This window comes from Oncorhynchus mykiss, chromosome 25, assembly GCF_013265735.2.
Source record: "Oncorhynchus mykiss isolate Arlee chromosome 25, USDA_OmykA_1.1, whole genome shotgun sequence".
Taxonomy (NCBI): Eukaryota; Metazoa; Chordata; class Actinopteri; order Salmoniformes; family Salmonidae; genus Oncorhynchus; species Oncorhynchus mykiss.
Window position 1 is genome coordinate 6,376,277 of NC_048589.1, and position 16,397 is coordinate 6,392,673.

Below are 16,397 nucleotides of genomic sequence, written 5' to 3' on the forward strand. Positions count from 1 at the left end.
TCTAAACACAAGTATAGAATTATACTGTGCCACCGCTATAAGCTTGGCACGTTTACACCGCAGTAAACCTCATTCGGGGCTCTTCTTTCTCATCCCCCCCACCCCTCCTTTTTGTTGCTTTCGTTTTAGCCAACCCTCCCTCCCTTCAGATGAAAGGCAGAATCTGAAGCCCACACAGAGGAGTGGAGAGAAACCCCCCTACTCGGCTCTGCGGGCTCCAGAGAGAGGTCCCCACCCCAAACCAGCTGGGCTCCCTCTTTCTTCATCCTTCTCTTTTTAATCGCTCTCCGACAGCCCTATTCTCTCAACGCATTGCCCCTCCCTCTCACTTGGAGTCTCTGTGTCTCAAATTACACTCGCTCTTTCTGAAGGTTTCGGTCATCCGCCTTCTGTAACTTCACTATTGCGTTTCTTTCCCCCTCTCAATTTAACTCTTTCAACTTTCTGAAAGAAACATTGTATCCGTTTCTCTCAATGTCCCTTTAATGTAACTGTATCCCCTCTACGTTGTATCCGTCTCTCTCTGAAATAAATGATAGATATCGAGAGATGATAAATATATATATATATATATATTTATCTCTCACTCTTTTTTGTTTGTTGAATGGCTCAATCATGGAACAAGTCCTGACTGGCACCTCAGTGTATTTGGAACAATGCCCGTCTACAATATGAGGGACTCCAGTGCTGTGCTTACATCATGCATTCCTGCTCGTCCTCGGCTTGGAAATGGTAGGTCCGATTGTCTGGAGAGGAGAGGCAGAAGAAAGATGGGTGTGAATGTAGAGGGAGAGGAGAGATGAAAGGAGAAGGAAAGGAGAGCTAGAGAGAGAGAGAGAGAGCGCAGGAGGCTACATACCAAGGGATATATTACAGTGGGAAAACCTGATCCACACACACACACACACACACACACACACAGCGCGAGAGAAACCGTGGAGGGAGACCCGTCTCTCTGCACCTGCTTTCCATTACATACACACAGGTTAAGACAAAGAAACGCATGCATATGGACATCTATATGCAAACACACCCACAGGCATATATGCACACGCACAAACTGCAACATTACAGATTAACCCCATTAGGCATTACTGCAATTCGTTCCAAGGTATAAAACATAACTGGTGATAAACATTTAACAAAAACAAAAAATTGGTTTAATGTCCATCCAGTTGCATGGAATTTGAAAAAATACAAATAAAAAAGAGCAACTAAAGCAAAAATTTTTTTTACACGTGTACAGCTCAGCCCATAGGTATGTGGACAGAGGTGAGGGGTCAGGGGTGAAAGGTCAGGGAAGGGTGAACCTACGTGTGACCAGGTCAAAGGTCCTCCTCTCCTCGGGGTTGGGACGCACCAGACAGGTCAGAAGGTTGAGCTTAGCCGGTGGTCGGTTTATCTGTGGAACCAACGACACTGGGGTCAATTTCTCACTCTGGGGTCAAACAGAACCGCACCAGCTCAGATATGGCATTTTTCACGTGATCTTTTCCAGCATGGTTCCAACACATACGGTACATGCAGGGCAGCCCACATACGGTACATGCAGGGCAGCCCACATACAGCTTGGCTTAACTCAGCTTGGCCCTCCACTTAAAAATGCCATCGAGATAGAATTCCTGAGAGAAATCCACAAGAAAGGGGATGTGAAAAAGTCCAGAGAAGAGTCCTACTTGATATCAGACTGAAAATCTATTGAGGGGTACATTTCGAGGGCATTAGAAATCTGTTGACGGATTTAGAAAGTTACAGGTATTCCGGTATACACTAGTTGGAGAATTCATTTTGGCAGTGAGCTTTACTGTTTGGTTTATGGGGCACAGGAAATGAGACGGTGAGAGATGTTGGTCGCGTCCCCAAATGGTACCCTATATGGGGCCCTGGTCAAAAAGTAGTGCATCATATAGGGAATATGGTGCCATTTGAGACGTAGCCATTGTCAAGTCTCACCGTGCTGTGGGAAATGGTCAGACAGCCGTACTTGACTCCGCACTTCCTCTTCTGCCACACCTTCCTAATCCTGGAGGAGACGCAGAGAAGGAGCGAGGAGGAGGGAGAGAGCGAGAGACACAGACCACAGTCTTAGTCAGGCATAACTTACTGTATATCTGCCATCAAGCTCACTAGTCATTTGTTGGAATACAAGTTTGTTTCCCCAACTGATTCACCCCCCTCCATGTTATCACACTAATCTAATGCTCTGAGAACAGGGGAGAGAGGGGCTAAAATAGAGATATAGGTCGGCTTTTGGACTTCCAGACTTCCTTGCTCTCTCTCTCCCTCCTCTACCCCCCCCCCCCTTTTCTCTCTCTGCATGACATGGCTTAGCTAGAGGAGCTGGATCCACTCATCCAGCCAGGCCTCTCAGCCTAGATCCAAACCCCAGAATAATGGAAACCAGCTGAGGCTGACATGGCACGGTGGTTCCCAGCCTCTCCATCTCAATGTCGCTCCACCAAGCTACATACCCCTTATTAATGACAGCTTTGCACACTCTTGGCATCCTCTCAACCAGCTTCATCAGGTAGTCACCTGGAATGCATCTCAATTAACAAGTGTGCCTAAAAGTTAATTTGTGGAATTTCTTTCCTTCTTAATGCCAATCAGAAGATAGCCCTTTTTGGTAAAAGACCAAGTAAGAGAGCAAAAATAAGCAAAAATAAGCAAAGAGAAAGGACAGTCCATTTCTTTAAGACCATGGTATGTGGACTTGGAGCCTCGTGTTGTCAATGTATTTATCCGTAACTTGACCAGACTCACCCGTCACTCCTCTTCTGTAGGAAGCCTGACTTCTCTGTGCCGTACTTCTTGTTGCCTTGAGGTTGGTGTATGCTGTATCCGTTACCCGAGTTCTTTCTGTTCAGGTATTCCTGTCACAAAACAGAGCGACTTAGTCCGAGAAAATAGTTTTAGAACAACATTAAAAGAAAGCTAGACTACTGTTTATTGAATGACACTGGAACAACAAATAGGTAGCACATTCCTATTGAACAAGCAGAGGTAGTCCCTCTCCGTTTCATTCCATTTTCTTCCGTTTGGTGCCTAATGAACATGGCCCAGCACAGAATGTGTCGAGGTGTTTGAGTTCTGTAGGGGTGTAAAACCATACTTCTTTTCCCTCCACCTGTAGCAGCAGCCTGAGGGAATCTCGTAGCTGAGAGAGCTGTCTCACTTCCTCATCCTGGTCCTGTCGCACCTACAGCACACAGAGGACAGAGCAGAGTGTTAGCTAAATACAATCTACTGTATCGAATACAAACACATTGATTTGGGTTTAGAGGAAGATTCTGCCGTTGATTGCAGCTTTGGACACAAAACCAACTTTTTTCCCAGAAAATAGTGGCTGTGGGATGGGATGCTTTGTTGATATGGCCTCAAGCAATGGGTATGGACAGCTATAAACCCAAGTTTTGCATAACGTTGCTAAATAAAGTGTAACGGAGCTAGAACACTCTTTGGTTTCTGGTGCCCCATCTTAGTCTGATCCCAGATGTATTTGTGCCGTCTTCCCCAACTTCTAGACCGCACAAACCACCAGACTAGCCTAGTACCACCCCTATCTGCCTGCCGCATTAATGAATCATGAAAAAGGCCAAACCAGTATATTTCCCTAATACTTCCTGGAACATGAGAGCCTGAGCTTGGCCCCTTTCAGACCAAGCAGAACAAGAATAAATCGCCGACACTCATTAAAGTCAAGTGTCCGTTACCAATACTGTGCCTGATGCCAGAGCGGGATTTTATGTAATCACAAAAACATCTAGTGGCCCTTTTGAGTACTCCAGATTATCACAGGTGTCTGTAATCTGGCCCTCTGTGTGAGTTTATCGCGTGTAAAATATATGACAATAAAATAAGAGATTTTAGTGAATACAATAAGGTAACTTAGTGAATACAATGTGTTTAATATGAGTGTTTCAGCAAGAAATATCCTTAATATTTACATAACAATTTATTTTACTATGTCAATATGTATTAGTTGTCAATGTTTTGGCATCAATGGTCAATGGTGGCAGTTGTGAAAAAAGCCAAAAGTTGGAAGAGTTGCAATATGTAACTTTTTGGGCGCCCTGACCAAATTCACTTAGAAAATGTGTGTTATAGATCTGTCATTATCATTGAAAGCAAGTCTAAGAAGCGGCAGATCTGTTCTACGTGCGCCATTTCTATGATTCCCGTTCTTAAGTTTGTCGGTTTTGAACACCAGCTGAAAATACTATATTTCTGGTTATGGAAAATAGATTTCACAGCGGTTTGATGGTACAATGATTCTCTACAATATATTTGCTTGTTTTGTCAAACTGAAATTAGGCAAACTATTAATCATTTTAGCAACCAGGAAATGGCGGTGCGATTTCTGCATAGTGCATATTTAATTGAAAATAATGTAATTGTTAAATAGGTGCTTTTTCATTAATCAGGCCATTTTCTCTTGAACCATATGGTCTATCTACTAGACATGGAAATAAGAACACAGATAAATGAATACTATATGAATACCTTTTTAAAACGTTATTACTATATGAACACATTTTATTTTATTTTTTTAAAGTTATTAAAGTATAAATTACCAAAGTTACGATAGATTGCCATAGATTTACTGTTAATTATTAAAATAATTGAGGATTCCGGTAACTAGCAGCCTGTAGGTTGGAAAAGTCTGGGAGGAGAGAGGAGATCGAGGGTTGGTTGTTAAAGAGGAATTTGACTGTAGCTTACTCAACTGTTGTCTGTCCATGAGATTTACAGTTGTCTGCTAGCGATGTGTTCTGTTATTGTGTCTGGGCTTCCATAGGCAGTTGGAAGTCTGTGGGGGGTTGTTTGTGAATGTGCTTGCGTGAGCGTCAGACAGCCTGCTAGACACACACTGAGATTATCACTAAAACCTACCTTCCACTAAATCAGTGGTTAGATGCAGTTCCATGGCTATGACTAAGTTTGAAATATTTCAAACTTCCGACAGCTTAACTGCCAAAACAACCACCTGTACAAGCAGTAGTATAATGGTAGTCACCATAGAAATGTAATCTAGATTATATTTCTACGGTAGTCACATGGTAGAGAAGACATGGTTCTCGTCTCATAGTTCCAGAACACTATTTACTAAACTTAGCTTCAGAAAGCAGGTCAGCAGTTAGAATAGAATCTGACCTTTGACCCAGACAGTAAATCTGTGGTGACTGACTTACATTCTAGATAAGATGGCACATTCAAAACAAAAGGTGAGGGGAAACGCATAGAAACAGAATTACTAGTCAACATCCTGGGAAATGTGTCAGTATTTATTTTATTCAATGACTGGCCCTCGACAGGCTTGTGGACATTCCAGTTAAATCCTCTCTTGTGGATGGAGAGACTGACTGAAGTAGACAAAAAAAGGTAGTAACATTCCACTTAAATCCTCTCATACAGGAACTGACTGACAAACAGATCGACAGACAAGTAGACAAAACACAAATTACCGTGTGGACAGATGACGCCAGCTTCTCCACAAAAGGACTAAGGTTCTCGGCAGCTTTCAAGCCGTCCTGGAAGAAACTGAGACAACGCCTTAACACTCAGGTACATGATCCCAAACACGCACGCAGGTTATAAAGAGCTCCCTAGCATACCCGAGTCGAACAAACACTACATTTGCAACAAATAGTTAGGTACCGTGGCCACAGCTCGTAAAAAGACAAACATTCTACACCAGAACATTTTACACCAGAAGCCACAGTAACATTCCTGACGTAAAACCCTTTGCGGTGGTGCTACTCAGTGTAGAAGCTGGGAAACTCAACAGTAGGATGCATATAAAAGCCATATGCTGTACCATAAGTCACTTTGATACTTCCATGCCAAACTGGCTCTGATATTTTCGTTTACACATTTTATCCTCTCAAGCACAGTTCCACTAGCTATATAATAGACTATAACCGGGGCAAAATGCAGTCCAGCTCAACTTGGTTTGGCTCAAAAGTGTGAAAAGGGCATGAATGCAGCATAGAAGGAGAACTTACTTGAGCTGGGCCTGGAAGTACTTGATGAGACTCTGGAGCAGGTCTGGACCCTGGCGCACCTTCAGTTCCTGGATCTTTAGCAAGTACTGGACAAACCAGAGGATGTAGCGTTGGTAACCATGGTTACAGAGCTTAGGTTTCGGTTCAGAAACCGTCAGTGGTTATAGACCACAATTAAGTTGTGCGTCATTTCACAGATTCAAATCAGTCATTCTTAAATCCTGGTTTAGTGTATATTTGAATAGGGCCTGGAGTTTTTCCTGACCCGTTGTGACCTGACTAGGAAAAGGTCCAGGCCTTCATTGTCACATCATGGTCAGCAAAAATGCTGGACCTTAATATAAATAAGTATTTTGTCGAAGACGGTATGGTTTTCAGGACTTAGCCCGAACATGAAATAACAGAACCATTTCAGGGCGTGTTTTTTTCCCTGATCCATTTTAACTGTTTGAAGTCTGTTGCTTTAAAAAATAAAAAAATAAAAAAAAGGTCGGAAAAAGCCTTTGGAGCCAGCTGTAGGAACTCGCTGCTGCTTGTGGAAGGAATGACTTCAGTCTGCTTCGTCTCTGCTCCATAAAGACTTGTTTAAAGCCATCTGTCTGCGGCTGTGCTGGATCATGTTCATTAGGCAACAAACAAAGAAAAAAAGACAAACAGCGACGTACAACCTCGATTTATCCTATAAGAAATATTTTTCTGTTGCGTGCCCTGATGAATAGGACCCAGGCGAGAGCCTTGGAGGAAAGGGAATAATTCCCCTCTTCTTCTTCTCCTCCTCCATCCATCCCAGCAGCTGACCTGACAAGAGTGTGCAACAAATTTCCCTACGCTCGTAAAGTGTAACTGTGAGCTACAACCTTAACTGAGCTTAGCTTTGGAGTCCGATTCCAATGGTACTGATTCCAATCTGTGCTCCCTATTTTACATGGTTTGCCACCCCCACCTTGATCCAAGCTGTGCTGTTCGGGGGAGAATTTGTCTTTATGCACAGATCTAGGGCCCTAATCAACTAAAAATAAGTCATTTTCACCATGATAAAACTGATTCTGATACAAATGCAAAAAAGTTATCTGGTGAGTGTTTTGCATTGGTCTGTGTCAGGTATTGTGAAAGTCCGTTAGGTGCGCGCCTGTAATTGCTATTTGAAGTGGACAAAATAGCATTTTATTAAATTATTTCAAAAGCCATGGTTTATCCTTGTAGGTAACACCGTCACAAGGATAAAATGTATAGAAAAGCTTTTTTAAAATGGTCAAAATAGGCCTACAAAAAAAAATGCACACACAAACACACAAGTAATCGAGTACTAAGGTCCGTTCGGCTATCTAATTAGCCGTGCCCATCCCTAGTGTGTGTGTTTCCTGTCTAGTCTCAGCTCCAAGCCCCCACCTCACACATCTGCAGCTGGAAGGTCCTCCTCTCTCGCTCCATGTCCTCCGTCACGTTGTGTCCCTCAGTCTTGGTCAGGCCCAGCTGCCGACTCTTCTCCCTCCTCTCCTTCTCCAGTTTCCCACTGAGAGAGAGAGAGAGAGAGAGTTTGAGAGACATGTATGGATACCCTTAATGAAAACAAAATAGCGTTAGAAGATGCAGCAGGGCAGACAAAACAGCTGCTGAGGAGACCAGAGACAGCGCATGAGAAAGTGTGTGCGTGTTTGTGAGAGAATGAAAGAAATATGGGGTGGATTTACATGATACGGTCAGCAGGTATTTATGGTCCTAATCTTTGCCCTTTTACACATCCTATTTCTGTAACACACTCCCTTTTTTTGTGGAGGTGAAGCCCCCTTCACATATTTTTAGCCAACATGCAATTTTAGACCAATGCTGTAATGTCTGAGCTCAAATGTAGATTGGAAAGTGCCATGCCTCAGCAATTGAACATTATTGGATGTGTATAAATACCACTCACACAAGTTTAGACACACCTACTCATTCCAGGGTTTCTTTATTTTTACTCTTTTCCACATTGTAGAATAATAGTGAAGACATCAACTATGAAATAACACATGGAATCATGTACTCAGTGGGTTTTGTCCAACATGTCTCTGGACCCACTCACTGTCACAGTCATACGCTGGACCTAGTTTTGTCCCATGGAATAAATGTTGTGGATCTTAATGTTTTTCCTCATAATCCTGGACTATCGGACCACCATTTTATTACGTTTGCAATTGCAACAAATAATCTGCTCAGACCCCAACCAAGGATCATCAAAAGTCGTGCTATAAATTCACAGACAACACAAAGATTCCTTGATGTCCTTCCAGACTCCTTCTGCCTACCCAAGGACGCCAGAGGACAAAAATCAGTTAACCACCTAACTGAGGAACTCAACTTAACCTTGCGCAATACCCTAGATGCAGTTGCACCCCTAAAAACTAAAAACATTTCTCATAAGAAACTAGCTCCCTGGTACACAGAAAATACCCGAGCTCTGAAGCAAGCTTCCAGAAAATTGGAACGGAAATGGCGCCACACCAAACTGGAAGTCTTCCGACTAGCTTGGAAAGACAGTACTGTGCAGTACCGAAGAGCCCTTACTGCTGCTCGATCATCCTATTTTTCTAACTTAATTGAGGAAAATAAGAACAATCCGAAATTCCTTTTTGATACTGTCGCAAAGCTAACTAAAAAGCAGCATTCCCCAAGAGAGGATGACTTTCACTTTAGCAGTGATAAATTCATGAACTTCTTTGAGGAAAAGATTATGATTATTAGAAAGCAAATTACGGACTCTTCCTTAAATCTGCGTATTCCTTCAAAGCTCAGTTGTCCTGAGTCTGCACAACTCTGCCAGGACCTAGGATCAAGAGAGACACTCAAGTGTTTTAGTACTATATCTCTTGACACAATGATGAAAATAATCATGGCCTCTAAACCTTCAAGCTGCATACTGGACCCTATTCCAACTAAACTACTGAAAGAGCTGCTTCCTGTGCTTGGCCCTACTATGTTGAACATAATAAACGGCTCTCTATCCACCGGATGTGTACCAAACTCACTAAAAGTGGCAGTAATAAAGCCTCTCTTGAAAAAGCCAAACCTTGACCCAGAAAATATAAAAAACTATCGGCCTATATCGAATCTTCCATTCCTCTCAAAAATTTTAGAAAAGGCTGTTGCGCAACAACTCACTGCCTTCCTGAAGACAAACAATGTATACGAAATGCTTCAGTCTGGTTTTAGACCCCATCATAGCACTGAGACGGCACTTGTGAAGGTGGTAAATGACATTTTAATGGCATCGGACCGAGGCTCTGCATCTGTCCTCGTGCTCCTAGACCTTAGTGCTGCTTTTGATACCATCGATCACCACATTCTTTTGGAGAGATTGGAAACCCAAATTGGTCTACACGGACAAGTTCTGGCCTGGTTTAGATCTTATCTGTCGGAAAGATATCAGTTTGTCTCTGTGAATGGTCTGTCCTCTGACAAATCAACTGTAAATTTCGGTGTTCCTCAAGGTTCCGTTTTAGGACCACTATTGTTTTCACTATATATTTTACCTCTTGGGGATGTTATTCGAAAACATAATGTTAACTTTCACTGCTATGCAGATGACACACAGCTGTACATTTCAATTAAACATGGTGAAGCCCCAAAATTGCCCTTGCTAGAAGAATGTGTTTCAGACATAAGGAAGTGGATGGCTGCAAACTTTCTACTTTTAAACTCGGACAAAACAGAGATGCTTGTTCTAGGTCCCAAGAAACAAAGAGATCTTCTGTTGAATCTGACAATTAATCTTAATGGTTGTACAGTCGTCTCAAATAAAACTGTGAAGGACCTCGGCGTTACTCTGGACCCTGATCTCTCTTTTGAAGAACATATCAAGACCATTTCAAGGACAGCTTTTTTCCATCTACGTAACATTGCAAAAATCAGGAACTTTCTGTCCAAAAATGATGCAGAAAAATTAATCCATGCTTTTGTCACTTCCAGGTTAGACTACTGCAATGCTCTACTTTCCGGCTACCCGGATAAAGCACTAAATAAACTTCAGTTAGTGCTAAATACGGCTGCTAGAATCCTGACTAGAACCAAAAAATGTGATCATATTACTCCAGTGCTAGCCTCTCTACACTGGCTTCCTGTCAAAGCAAGGGCTGATTTCAAGGTTTTACTGCTAACCTACAAAGCATTACATGGGCTTGCTCCTATCTATCTCTCTGATTTGGTCCTGCCGTACATACCTACACGTACGCTACGGTCACAAGACGCAGGCCTCCTAATTGTCCCTAGAATTTTTAAGCAAACAGCTGGAGGCAGGGCTTTCTCCTATAGAGCTCCATTTTTATGGAACGGTCTGCCTACCCATGTCAGAGACGCAAACTCGGTCTCAACCTTTAAGTCTCTACTGAAGACTCATCTCTTCAGTGGGTCATATGATTGAGTGTAGTCTGGCCCAGGAGTGGGAGGGTGAACGGAAAGGCTCTGGAGCAACGAACCACCCTTGCTGTCTCTGCCTGGCCGGTTCCCCTCTTTCCACTGGGATTCTCTGCCTCTAACCCTATTACAGGGGCTGAGTCACTGGCTTTACTGGGGCTCTCTCATGCCGTCCCTGGAGGAGGTGCGTCACCTGAGTGGGTTGAGTCACTGATGTGGTCATCCTGTCTGGGTTGGCGCCCCCCCCCCCCCTTAAGTTGTGCCGTGGCGGAGGTCTTTGTGGGCTATACTCAGCCTTGTCTCAGGATGGTAAGTTGGTGGTTGAAGATATCCCTCTAGTGGTGTGGGGGCTGTGCTTTGGCAAAGTGGGTGGGGTTATATCCTTCCTGTTTGGCCCTGTCCGGGGGTGTCCTCGGAGTGGGCCACAGTGTCTCCTGACCCCTCCTGTCTCAGCCTCCAGTATTTATGCTGCAGTAGTTTATGTGTCGGGGGGCTAGGGTCAGTTTGTTATATCTGGAGTACTTCTCCTGTCCTATTCGGTGTCCTGTGTGAATCTAAGTGTGCGTTCTCTAATTCTCTCCTTCTCTCTTTCTCTCTCTCGGAGGACCTGAGCCCTAGGACCATGCCCCAGGACTACCTGACATGATGACTCCTTGCTGTCCCCAGTCCACCTGGCTGTGCTGCTGCTCCAGTTTCAACTGTTCTGCCTTATTATTATTCGACCATGCTGATCATTTATGAACATTTGAACATCTTGGCCATGTTCTGTTATAATCTCCACCCGGCACAGCCAGAAGAGGACTGGCCATCCCACATATGCTCTCTCTAATTCTCTCTTTCTTTCTCTCTCTCGGAGGACCTGAGCCCTAGGACCATGCCCCAGGAATACCTGACATGATGACTCCTTGCTGTCCCCAGTCCACCTGACTGTGCTGCTGCTCCAGTTTCAACTATTCTGCCTTATTATTATTCGACCATGCTGGTCATTTATGAACATTTGAACATCTTGACCATGTTTTGTTATAATCTCCACCCGGCACAGCCAGAAGAGGACTGGCCACCCCACATAGCCTGGTTCCTCTCTAGGTTTCTTCCTAGGTTTTGGCCTTTCTAGGGAGTTTTTCCTAGCCACCGTGCTTCTTCACCTGCATTGCTTGCTGTTTGGGGTTTTAGGCTGGGTTTCTGTACAGCACTTTGAGATATCAGCTGATGTACGAAGGGCTATATAAAATAAATTTGATTGATTGAAATTTGATGTAGAAACCAAAAAACTTAAACAAATCCAAATATATTTTATATTCTTCAAAGTAGCCACCCTTTGCCTTAGCTTTGCACACTCTTGGTGTGCCTTGTTAAAAGTTACTTTGTGGAATTTTTCTTTCTTTCTTAATGTGTTTGAGCCAATCAGTTGTGTTGTGACAAGGTAGGAGTGGTAGACAGAAGATTATTTGGTAAAAGACCAAGTCCGAATTATGTCAAGAACAGCTCCAATGAGCAAAGAGAAACAGTCCATCATTACTTTAGGACATGACGGTCAGTCAATATGGAACATTTAAAGAACTTTTAAAAAGTTTCTTCAAGTGAAGTCGCAAAAACCATCAAGTGCTATGATGAAACTGACTCTCATGAGGACCGCCACAGGAAAGGAAGACCCAGAGTTACCTCTGCTGCAGAGGATAAGTTCATTAGAGTTACCAGGCTCAGAAATTGCAGCCCAAATGAATGCTTCACAGAGGTCAAGTAACAGACATCTCAACATCAACTGTTCAGAGGAGAAAATGTGAATCAGGCAGTCATGGTCAAATTGCTGCAAAGGAACCACTACTAAAAGGACACCGATAAGACGAAGAGACTTGCTTGGGCCAAGAAACACGAGCAATGGACATTAGACTGGTGGAAATCTGTCCTTTGGTCTGATGAGTGCAAATTTGAGATTTTTGTTTCCAACCGCCATGTCTTTGTGAGACGCAGAGTAGGTGAACGGATGGTCTCCGCATGTGTGGTTCCCACTGTGAAAAATAGAAGTGGTGTTACTGTGTGGGGGTGCTTTGTTGGCGACCCTGATTTATTTAGAATTCAAGGCACACTTAACCAGCATGGCTACCACAGCATTCCGCAGCGATACACCATCCCATCTGGTTTTTGCTTAGTGGGACTATCATTTGTTTTTCAACAGGACAAGGACCCAAAACACACCTTCAGGCTGTGTTAGGGCTATCTGACCAAGAAGGAGTGTGATGGAGTGCATCCAACCTCAACCCAATTGAGATGGTTTGGGATGAGTTGGACCGCAGAGTGAAGGAAAAGCAGTCAACAAGTGTGCAGCGCCTCCCGGGTGGCGCAGTGGTCTAAGGCACTGCATCGTGCCACCAGAGATTCTGGGTTTGAGCCCAGGCTTTGTCGCAGCCGGCCACGACCGGGATGCCCATGGGGCTGCGCACAATTGGCCCAGCGTCGTCCGGGTTAGGGAGTGTTTGGCCGGCAGGGATATCCTTGTCTCATCGCGTACTAGCGACTCCTGTGTCGGGCCGGGCACAGTACACACTGACCAGGTTGGCAGGTGTACAGTGTTTCCTCTGACACATTGGTGCGACTGGCTTCCGGGTTGGATGTGCATTGTGTCAAGAAGCCGTTGTGTTGTGTTTCGGAGGACTCTCCTGAGTGGGAGTTGCAGCGATGAGACAAGACTGGAACTACTACCAATTGGATACCACGAAATTGGGGAGAAAAAAGGGTTTAAAAAAACATATGCTCAGCATATCCTTCAAGACTGTTGGGAAAGCATTCCTCATGAAGCTTGGTTGAGAGAATGCCAAGATTGTGCAAAGCTGGCATCTAGCAATGGGTGGCTACTGAAGAATCTAAAATATGTTGATTTGTTTAACACTTTTTGGTTACTACATGATTCCATGTTTTATTTCAGTTTTGATGTCTTCACTATTATTCTACAATAACACAAATAAAGGAAACCCCTTGAATGAGTAGGTGTGTCCAAACCTCTGACTGGTACTGCATGTAACCTTCTGAGAGATGGACCATAAAAATAATAGGCTAAAGTCCTTATAATCACCATCAACTTACACTTTGATGTCATAGTCCTTCCAGCTCTTCTCCAACTGTTTCTTCAGCTCCTAAAGAAGACGAAAAAGATGGTTATGACCAGCTTGCCATCCGCTCCAGACATATCAAATAAACATGGCCTCTAGTCTACTGTATATCATCTAAACTGTGGACATTCACAGGACACTGCACAGGAGGCCTCAGTCACTCCCTTTACAACTCTTCAACAAAGGGGATTTACAATAATATCTACTGCCGGTGAAGGATTCATTATGTAGGGCCAGGGGTTTTCCTGACCAGGTAAATCTCCAGGTCCTATTAGTAATAGTCTAAGCCTATATAAAACAGTGGCCAAGTTTCTCCCGGTGGAGTCACATGGTCAGGAAAAACTCCCAACCATATTTATGCATGTGTTTTAAAAAAACAAACATTTATGGTACAGATAAGACTGACATATTGAATGAAGAATTGCTCATCCGATGGGATGCAACAGTTTTAAAAAGCTGTCACTAATTTGTGACACCCAACACAATATGGGTGTTGGTCATAAAATGGCACGAGGCAGTAGTAAGTACACAGAGCGGATGTTTTGCAGGGTTGTGGTTTACTCTTAGGGGAGGTGCATCTCTCGCTGACTTTACAGACACAGACTGTGGGGAGGCAGGAGAGTTAGTGCACAATAGGTTACACAGAAGTCTTACAGTTTGTGCACGACAGTAGAGCTAAATTGCAAGGTGGCAAAATTCCCAAAACTTTCCCAAAATTCCCAATTGGAAGATTCCTGGAATAAGGAGGGGATATGCAGGAAATTCGGGGACCCTACCAACCGGGCTTTCTGGAAAACCAAGGCAATATTGTGAAAGTTACTGGAATCTTACAACCCTAGTTACTCACCAGTCTGCTGTCTCTGAGCTCACTCTTCAGGATGTTCTCCAGGGGGAAGGAGATTATGTTGTTCAGGTTCTGGACCTGGAAGACAGAAACAAATGAGTCACATAGTTACACAGACACCCATTTTTGATTTACAATGATGAAATAACAAAAAACCTGTATTGGTTCCTTTGGGTCATATGTTGTTCCAGTTTTTTTTTAATTGAGTCACATTTTCAAGGGATGGGATGGCTCCGGGTGCACCACAACAACCAAATCAAATGAGACTCAGACGGAATAAATGTATTGCATACTGTGTTCTGGTTACTTATGCCAAGATCCTTCCCGTCGTGCATCGAATTGGACTACAGATTAACGGTGCACATGTTAGGACATCCACAACAGATGAATGTCCGAAAACATACACCGTACAGATCAAAGTTGTCGTAAAGTCCGTCAGTCCGGTCCTCCTCCACCTCTGCTCTTTACAGAACGATACCTGAACCCTAACCCAGGAACAAGGACGTGTCCTAAAATGTACACCATACACACGAAAGCTCTGCTCTTTAAGGGGTTGAAACATACAGTGCCTTGCGAAAGTATTCGGCCCCCTTGAACTTTGCGACCTTTTGCCACATTTCAGGCTTCAAACATAAAGATATAAAACTGTATTTTTTTGTGAAGAATCAACAACAAGTGGGACACAATCATGAAGTGGAACGACATTTATTGGATATTTCAAACTTTTTAACAAATCAAAAACTGAAAAATTGGGCGTGCAAAATTATTCCGCCCCTTTACTTTCAGTGCAGCAAACTCTCTCCAGAAGTTCAGTGAGGATCTCTGAATGATCCAATGTTGACCTAAATGACTAATGATGATAAATACAATCCACCTGTGTGTAATCAAGTCTCCGTATAAATGCACCTGCACTGTGATAGTCTCAGAGGTCCGTTAAAAGCGCAGAGAGCATCATGAAGAACAAGGAACTCACCAGGCAGGTCCGAGATACTGTTGTGAAGAAGTTTAAAGCCGGATTTGGATACAAAAAGATTTCCCAAGCTTTAAACATCCCAAGGAGCACTGTGCAAGCGATAATATTGAAATGGAAGGAGTATCAGACCACTGCAAATCTACCAAGACCTGGCCGTCCCTCTAAACTTTCAGCTCATACAAGGAGAAGACTGATCAGAGATGCAGCCAAGAGGCCCATGATCACTCTGGATGAACTGCAGAGATCTACAGCTGAGGTGGGAGACTCTGTCCATAGGACAACGATCAGTCGTATATTGCACAAATCTGGCCTTTATGGAAGAGTGGCAAGAAGAAAGCCATTTCTTAAAGATATCCATAAAAGTGTCGTTTAAAATTTGCCACAAGCCACCTGGGAGACACACCAAACATGTGGAAGAAGGTGCTCTGGTCAGATGAAACCAAAATTGAACTTTTTGGCAACAATGCAAAACTTTATGTTTGGCGTAAAAGCAACACAGCTGAACACACCATCCCCACTGTCAAACATGGTGGTGGCAGCATCATGGTTTGGGCCTGCTTTTCTTCAGCAGGGACAGGGAAGATGGTTAAAATTGATTGGAAGATGGATGGAGCCAAATACAGGACCATTCTGGAAGAAAACCGGATGGAGTCTGCAAAAGACCTGAGACTGGGACGGAGATTTGTCTTCCAACAAGACAATGATCCAAAACATAAAGCAAAATCTACAATGGAATGGTTAAAAAATAAACATATCCAGGTGTTAGAATGGCCAAGTCAAAGTCCAGACCTGAATCCAATCGAGAATCTGTGGAAAGAACTGAAAACTGCTGTTCACAAATGCTCTCCATCCAACCTCACTGAGCTCGAGCTGTTTTGCAAGGAGGAATGGGAAAAAATTTCAGTCTCTCGATGTGCAAAACTGATAGAGACATACCCCAAGCGACTTACAGCTGTAATCGCAGCAAAAGGTGGCGCTACAAAGTATTAACTTAAGGGGGCTGAATAATTTTGCACGCCCAATTTTTCAGTTTTTGATTTGTTAAAAAAGTTTGAAATATCCAATAAATGTCGTTCCAC

The 16,397-nt window shown here is 43.5% G+C and overlaps 1 protein-coding gene across 6 annotated transcripts in view; it reads right to left on the minus strand.

Moving 5' to 3' along the window:
- The window catches only part of asap3 (ArfGAP with SH3 domain, ankyrin repeat and PH domain 3), a 55,462-nt gene that overhangs the window by 17,421 nt on the left and 21,644 nt on the right, over positions 1–16,397 (minus strand). For 5 of the 6 annotated variants that reach the window (XR_005039448.1, XM_036962245.1, XM_036962246.1 and 2 more), the window contains 10 exons: positions 14,349–14,423; positions 13,476–13,525; positions 7,395–7,518; positions 6,006–6,091; positions 5,466–5,541; positions 3,113–3,199; positions 2,764–2,873; positions 1,954–2,023; positions 1,315–1,402; positions 698–746 (listed from right to left, as the gene is read on the minus strand). Coding sequence is in view for 5 of the 6 variants with exons in the window: in XM_036962245.1 (XP_036818140.1) it covers positions 698–746; positions 1,315–1,402; positions 1,954–2,023; positions 2,764–2,873; positions 3,113–3,199; positions 5,466–5,541; positions 6,006–6,091; positions 7,395–7,518; positions 13,476–13,525; positions 14,349–14,423 (815 nt within the window). In the remaining variant the exon portion in view is untranslated. The remainder of the gene's footprint in view (positions 1–697; positions 747–1,314; positions 1,403–1,953; positions 2,024–2,763; positions 2,874–3,112; positions 3,200–5,465; positions 5,542–6,005; positions 6,092–7,394; positions 7,519–13,475; positions 13,526–14,348; positions 14,424–16,397) is intronic. The other variant, XM_021584396.2, reaches the window with a different exon arrangement.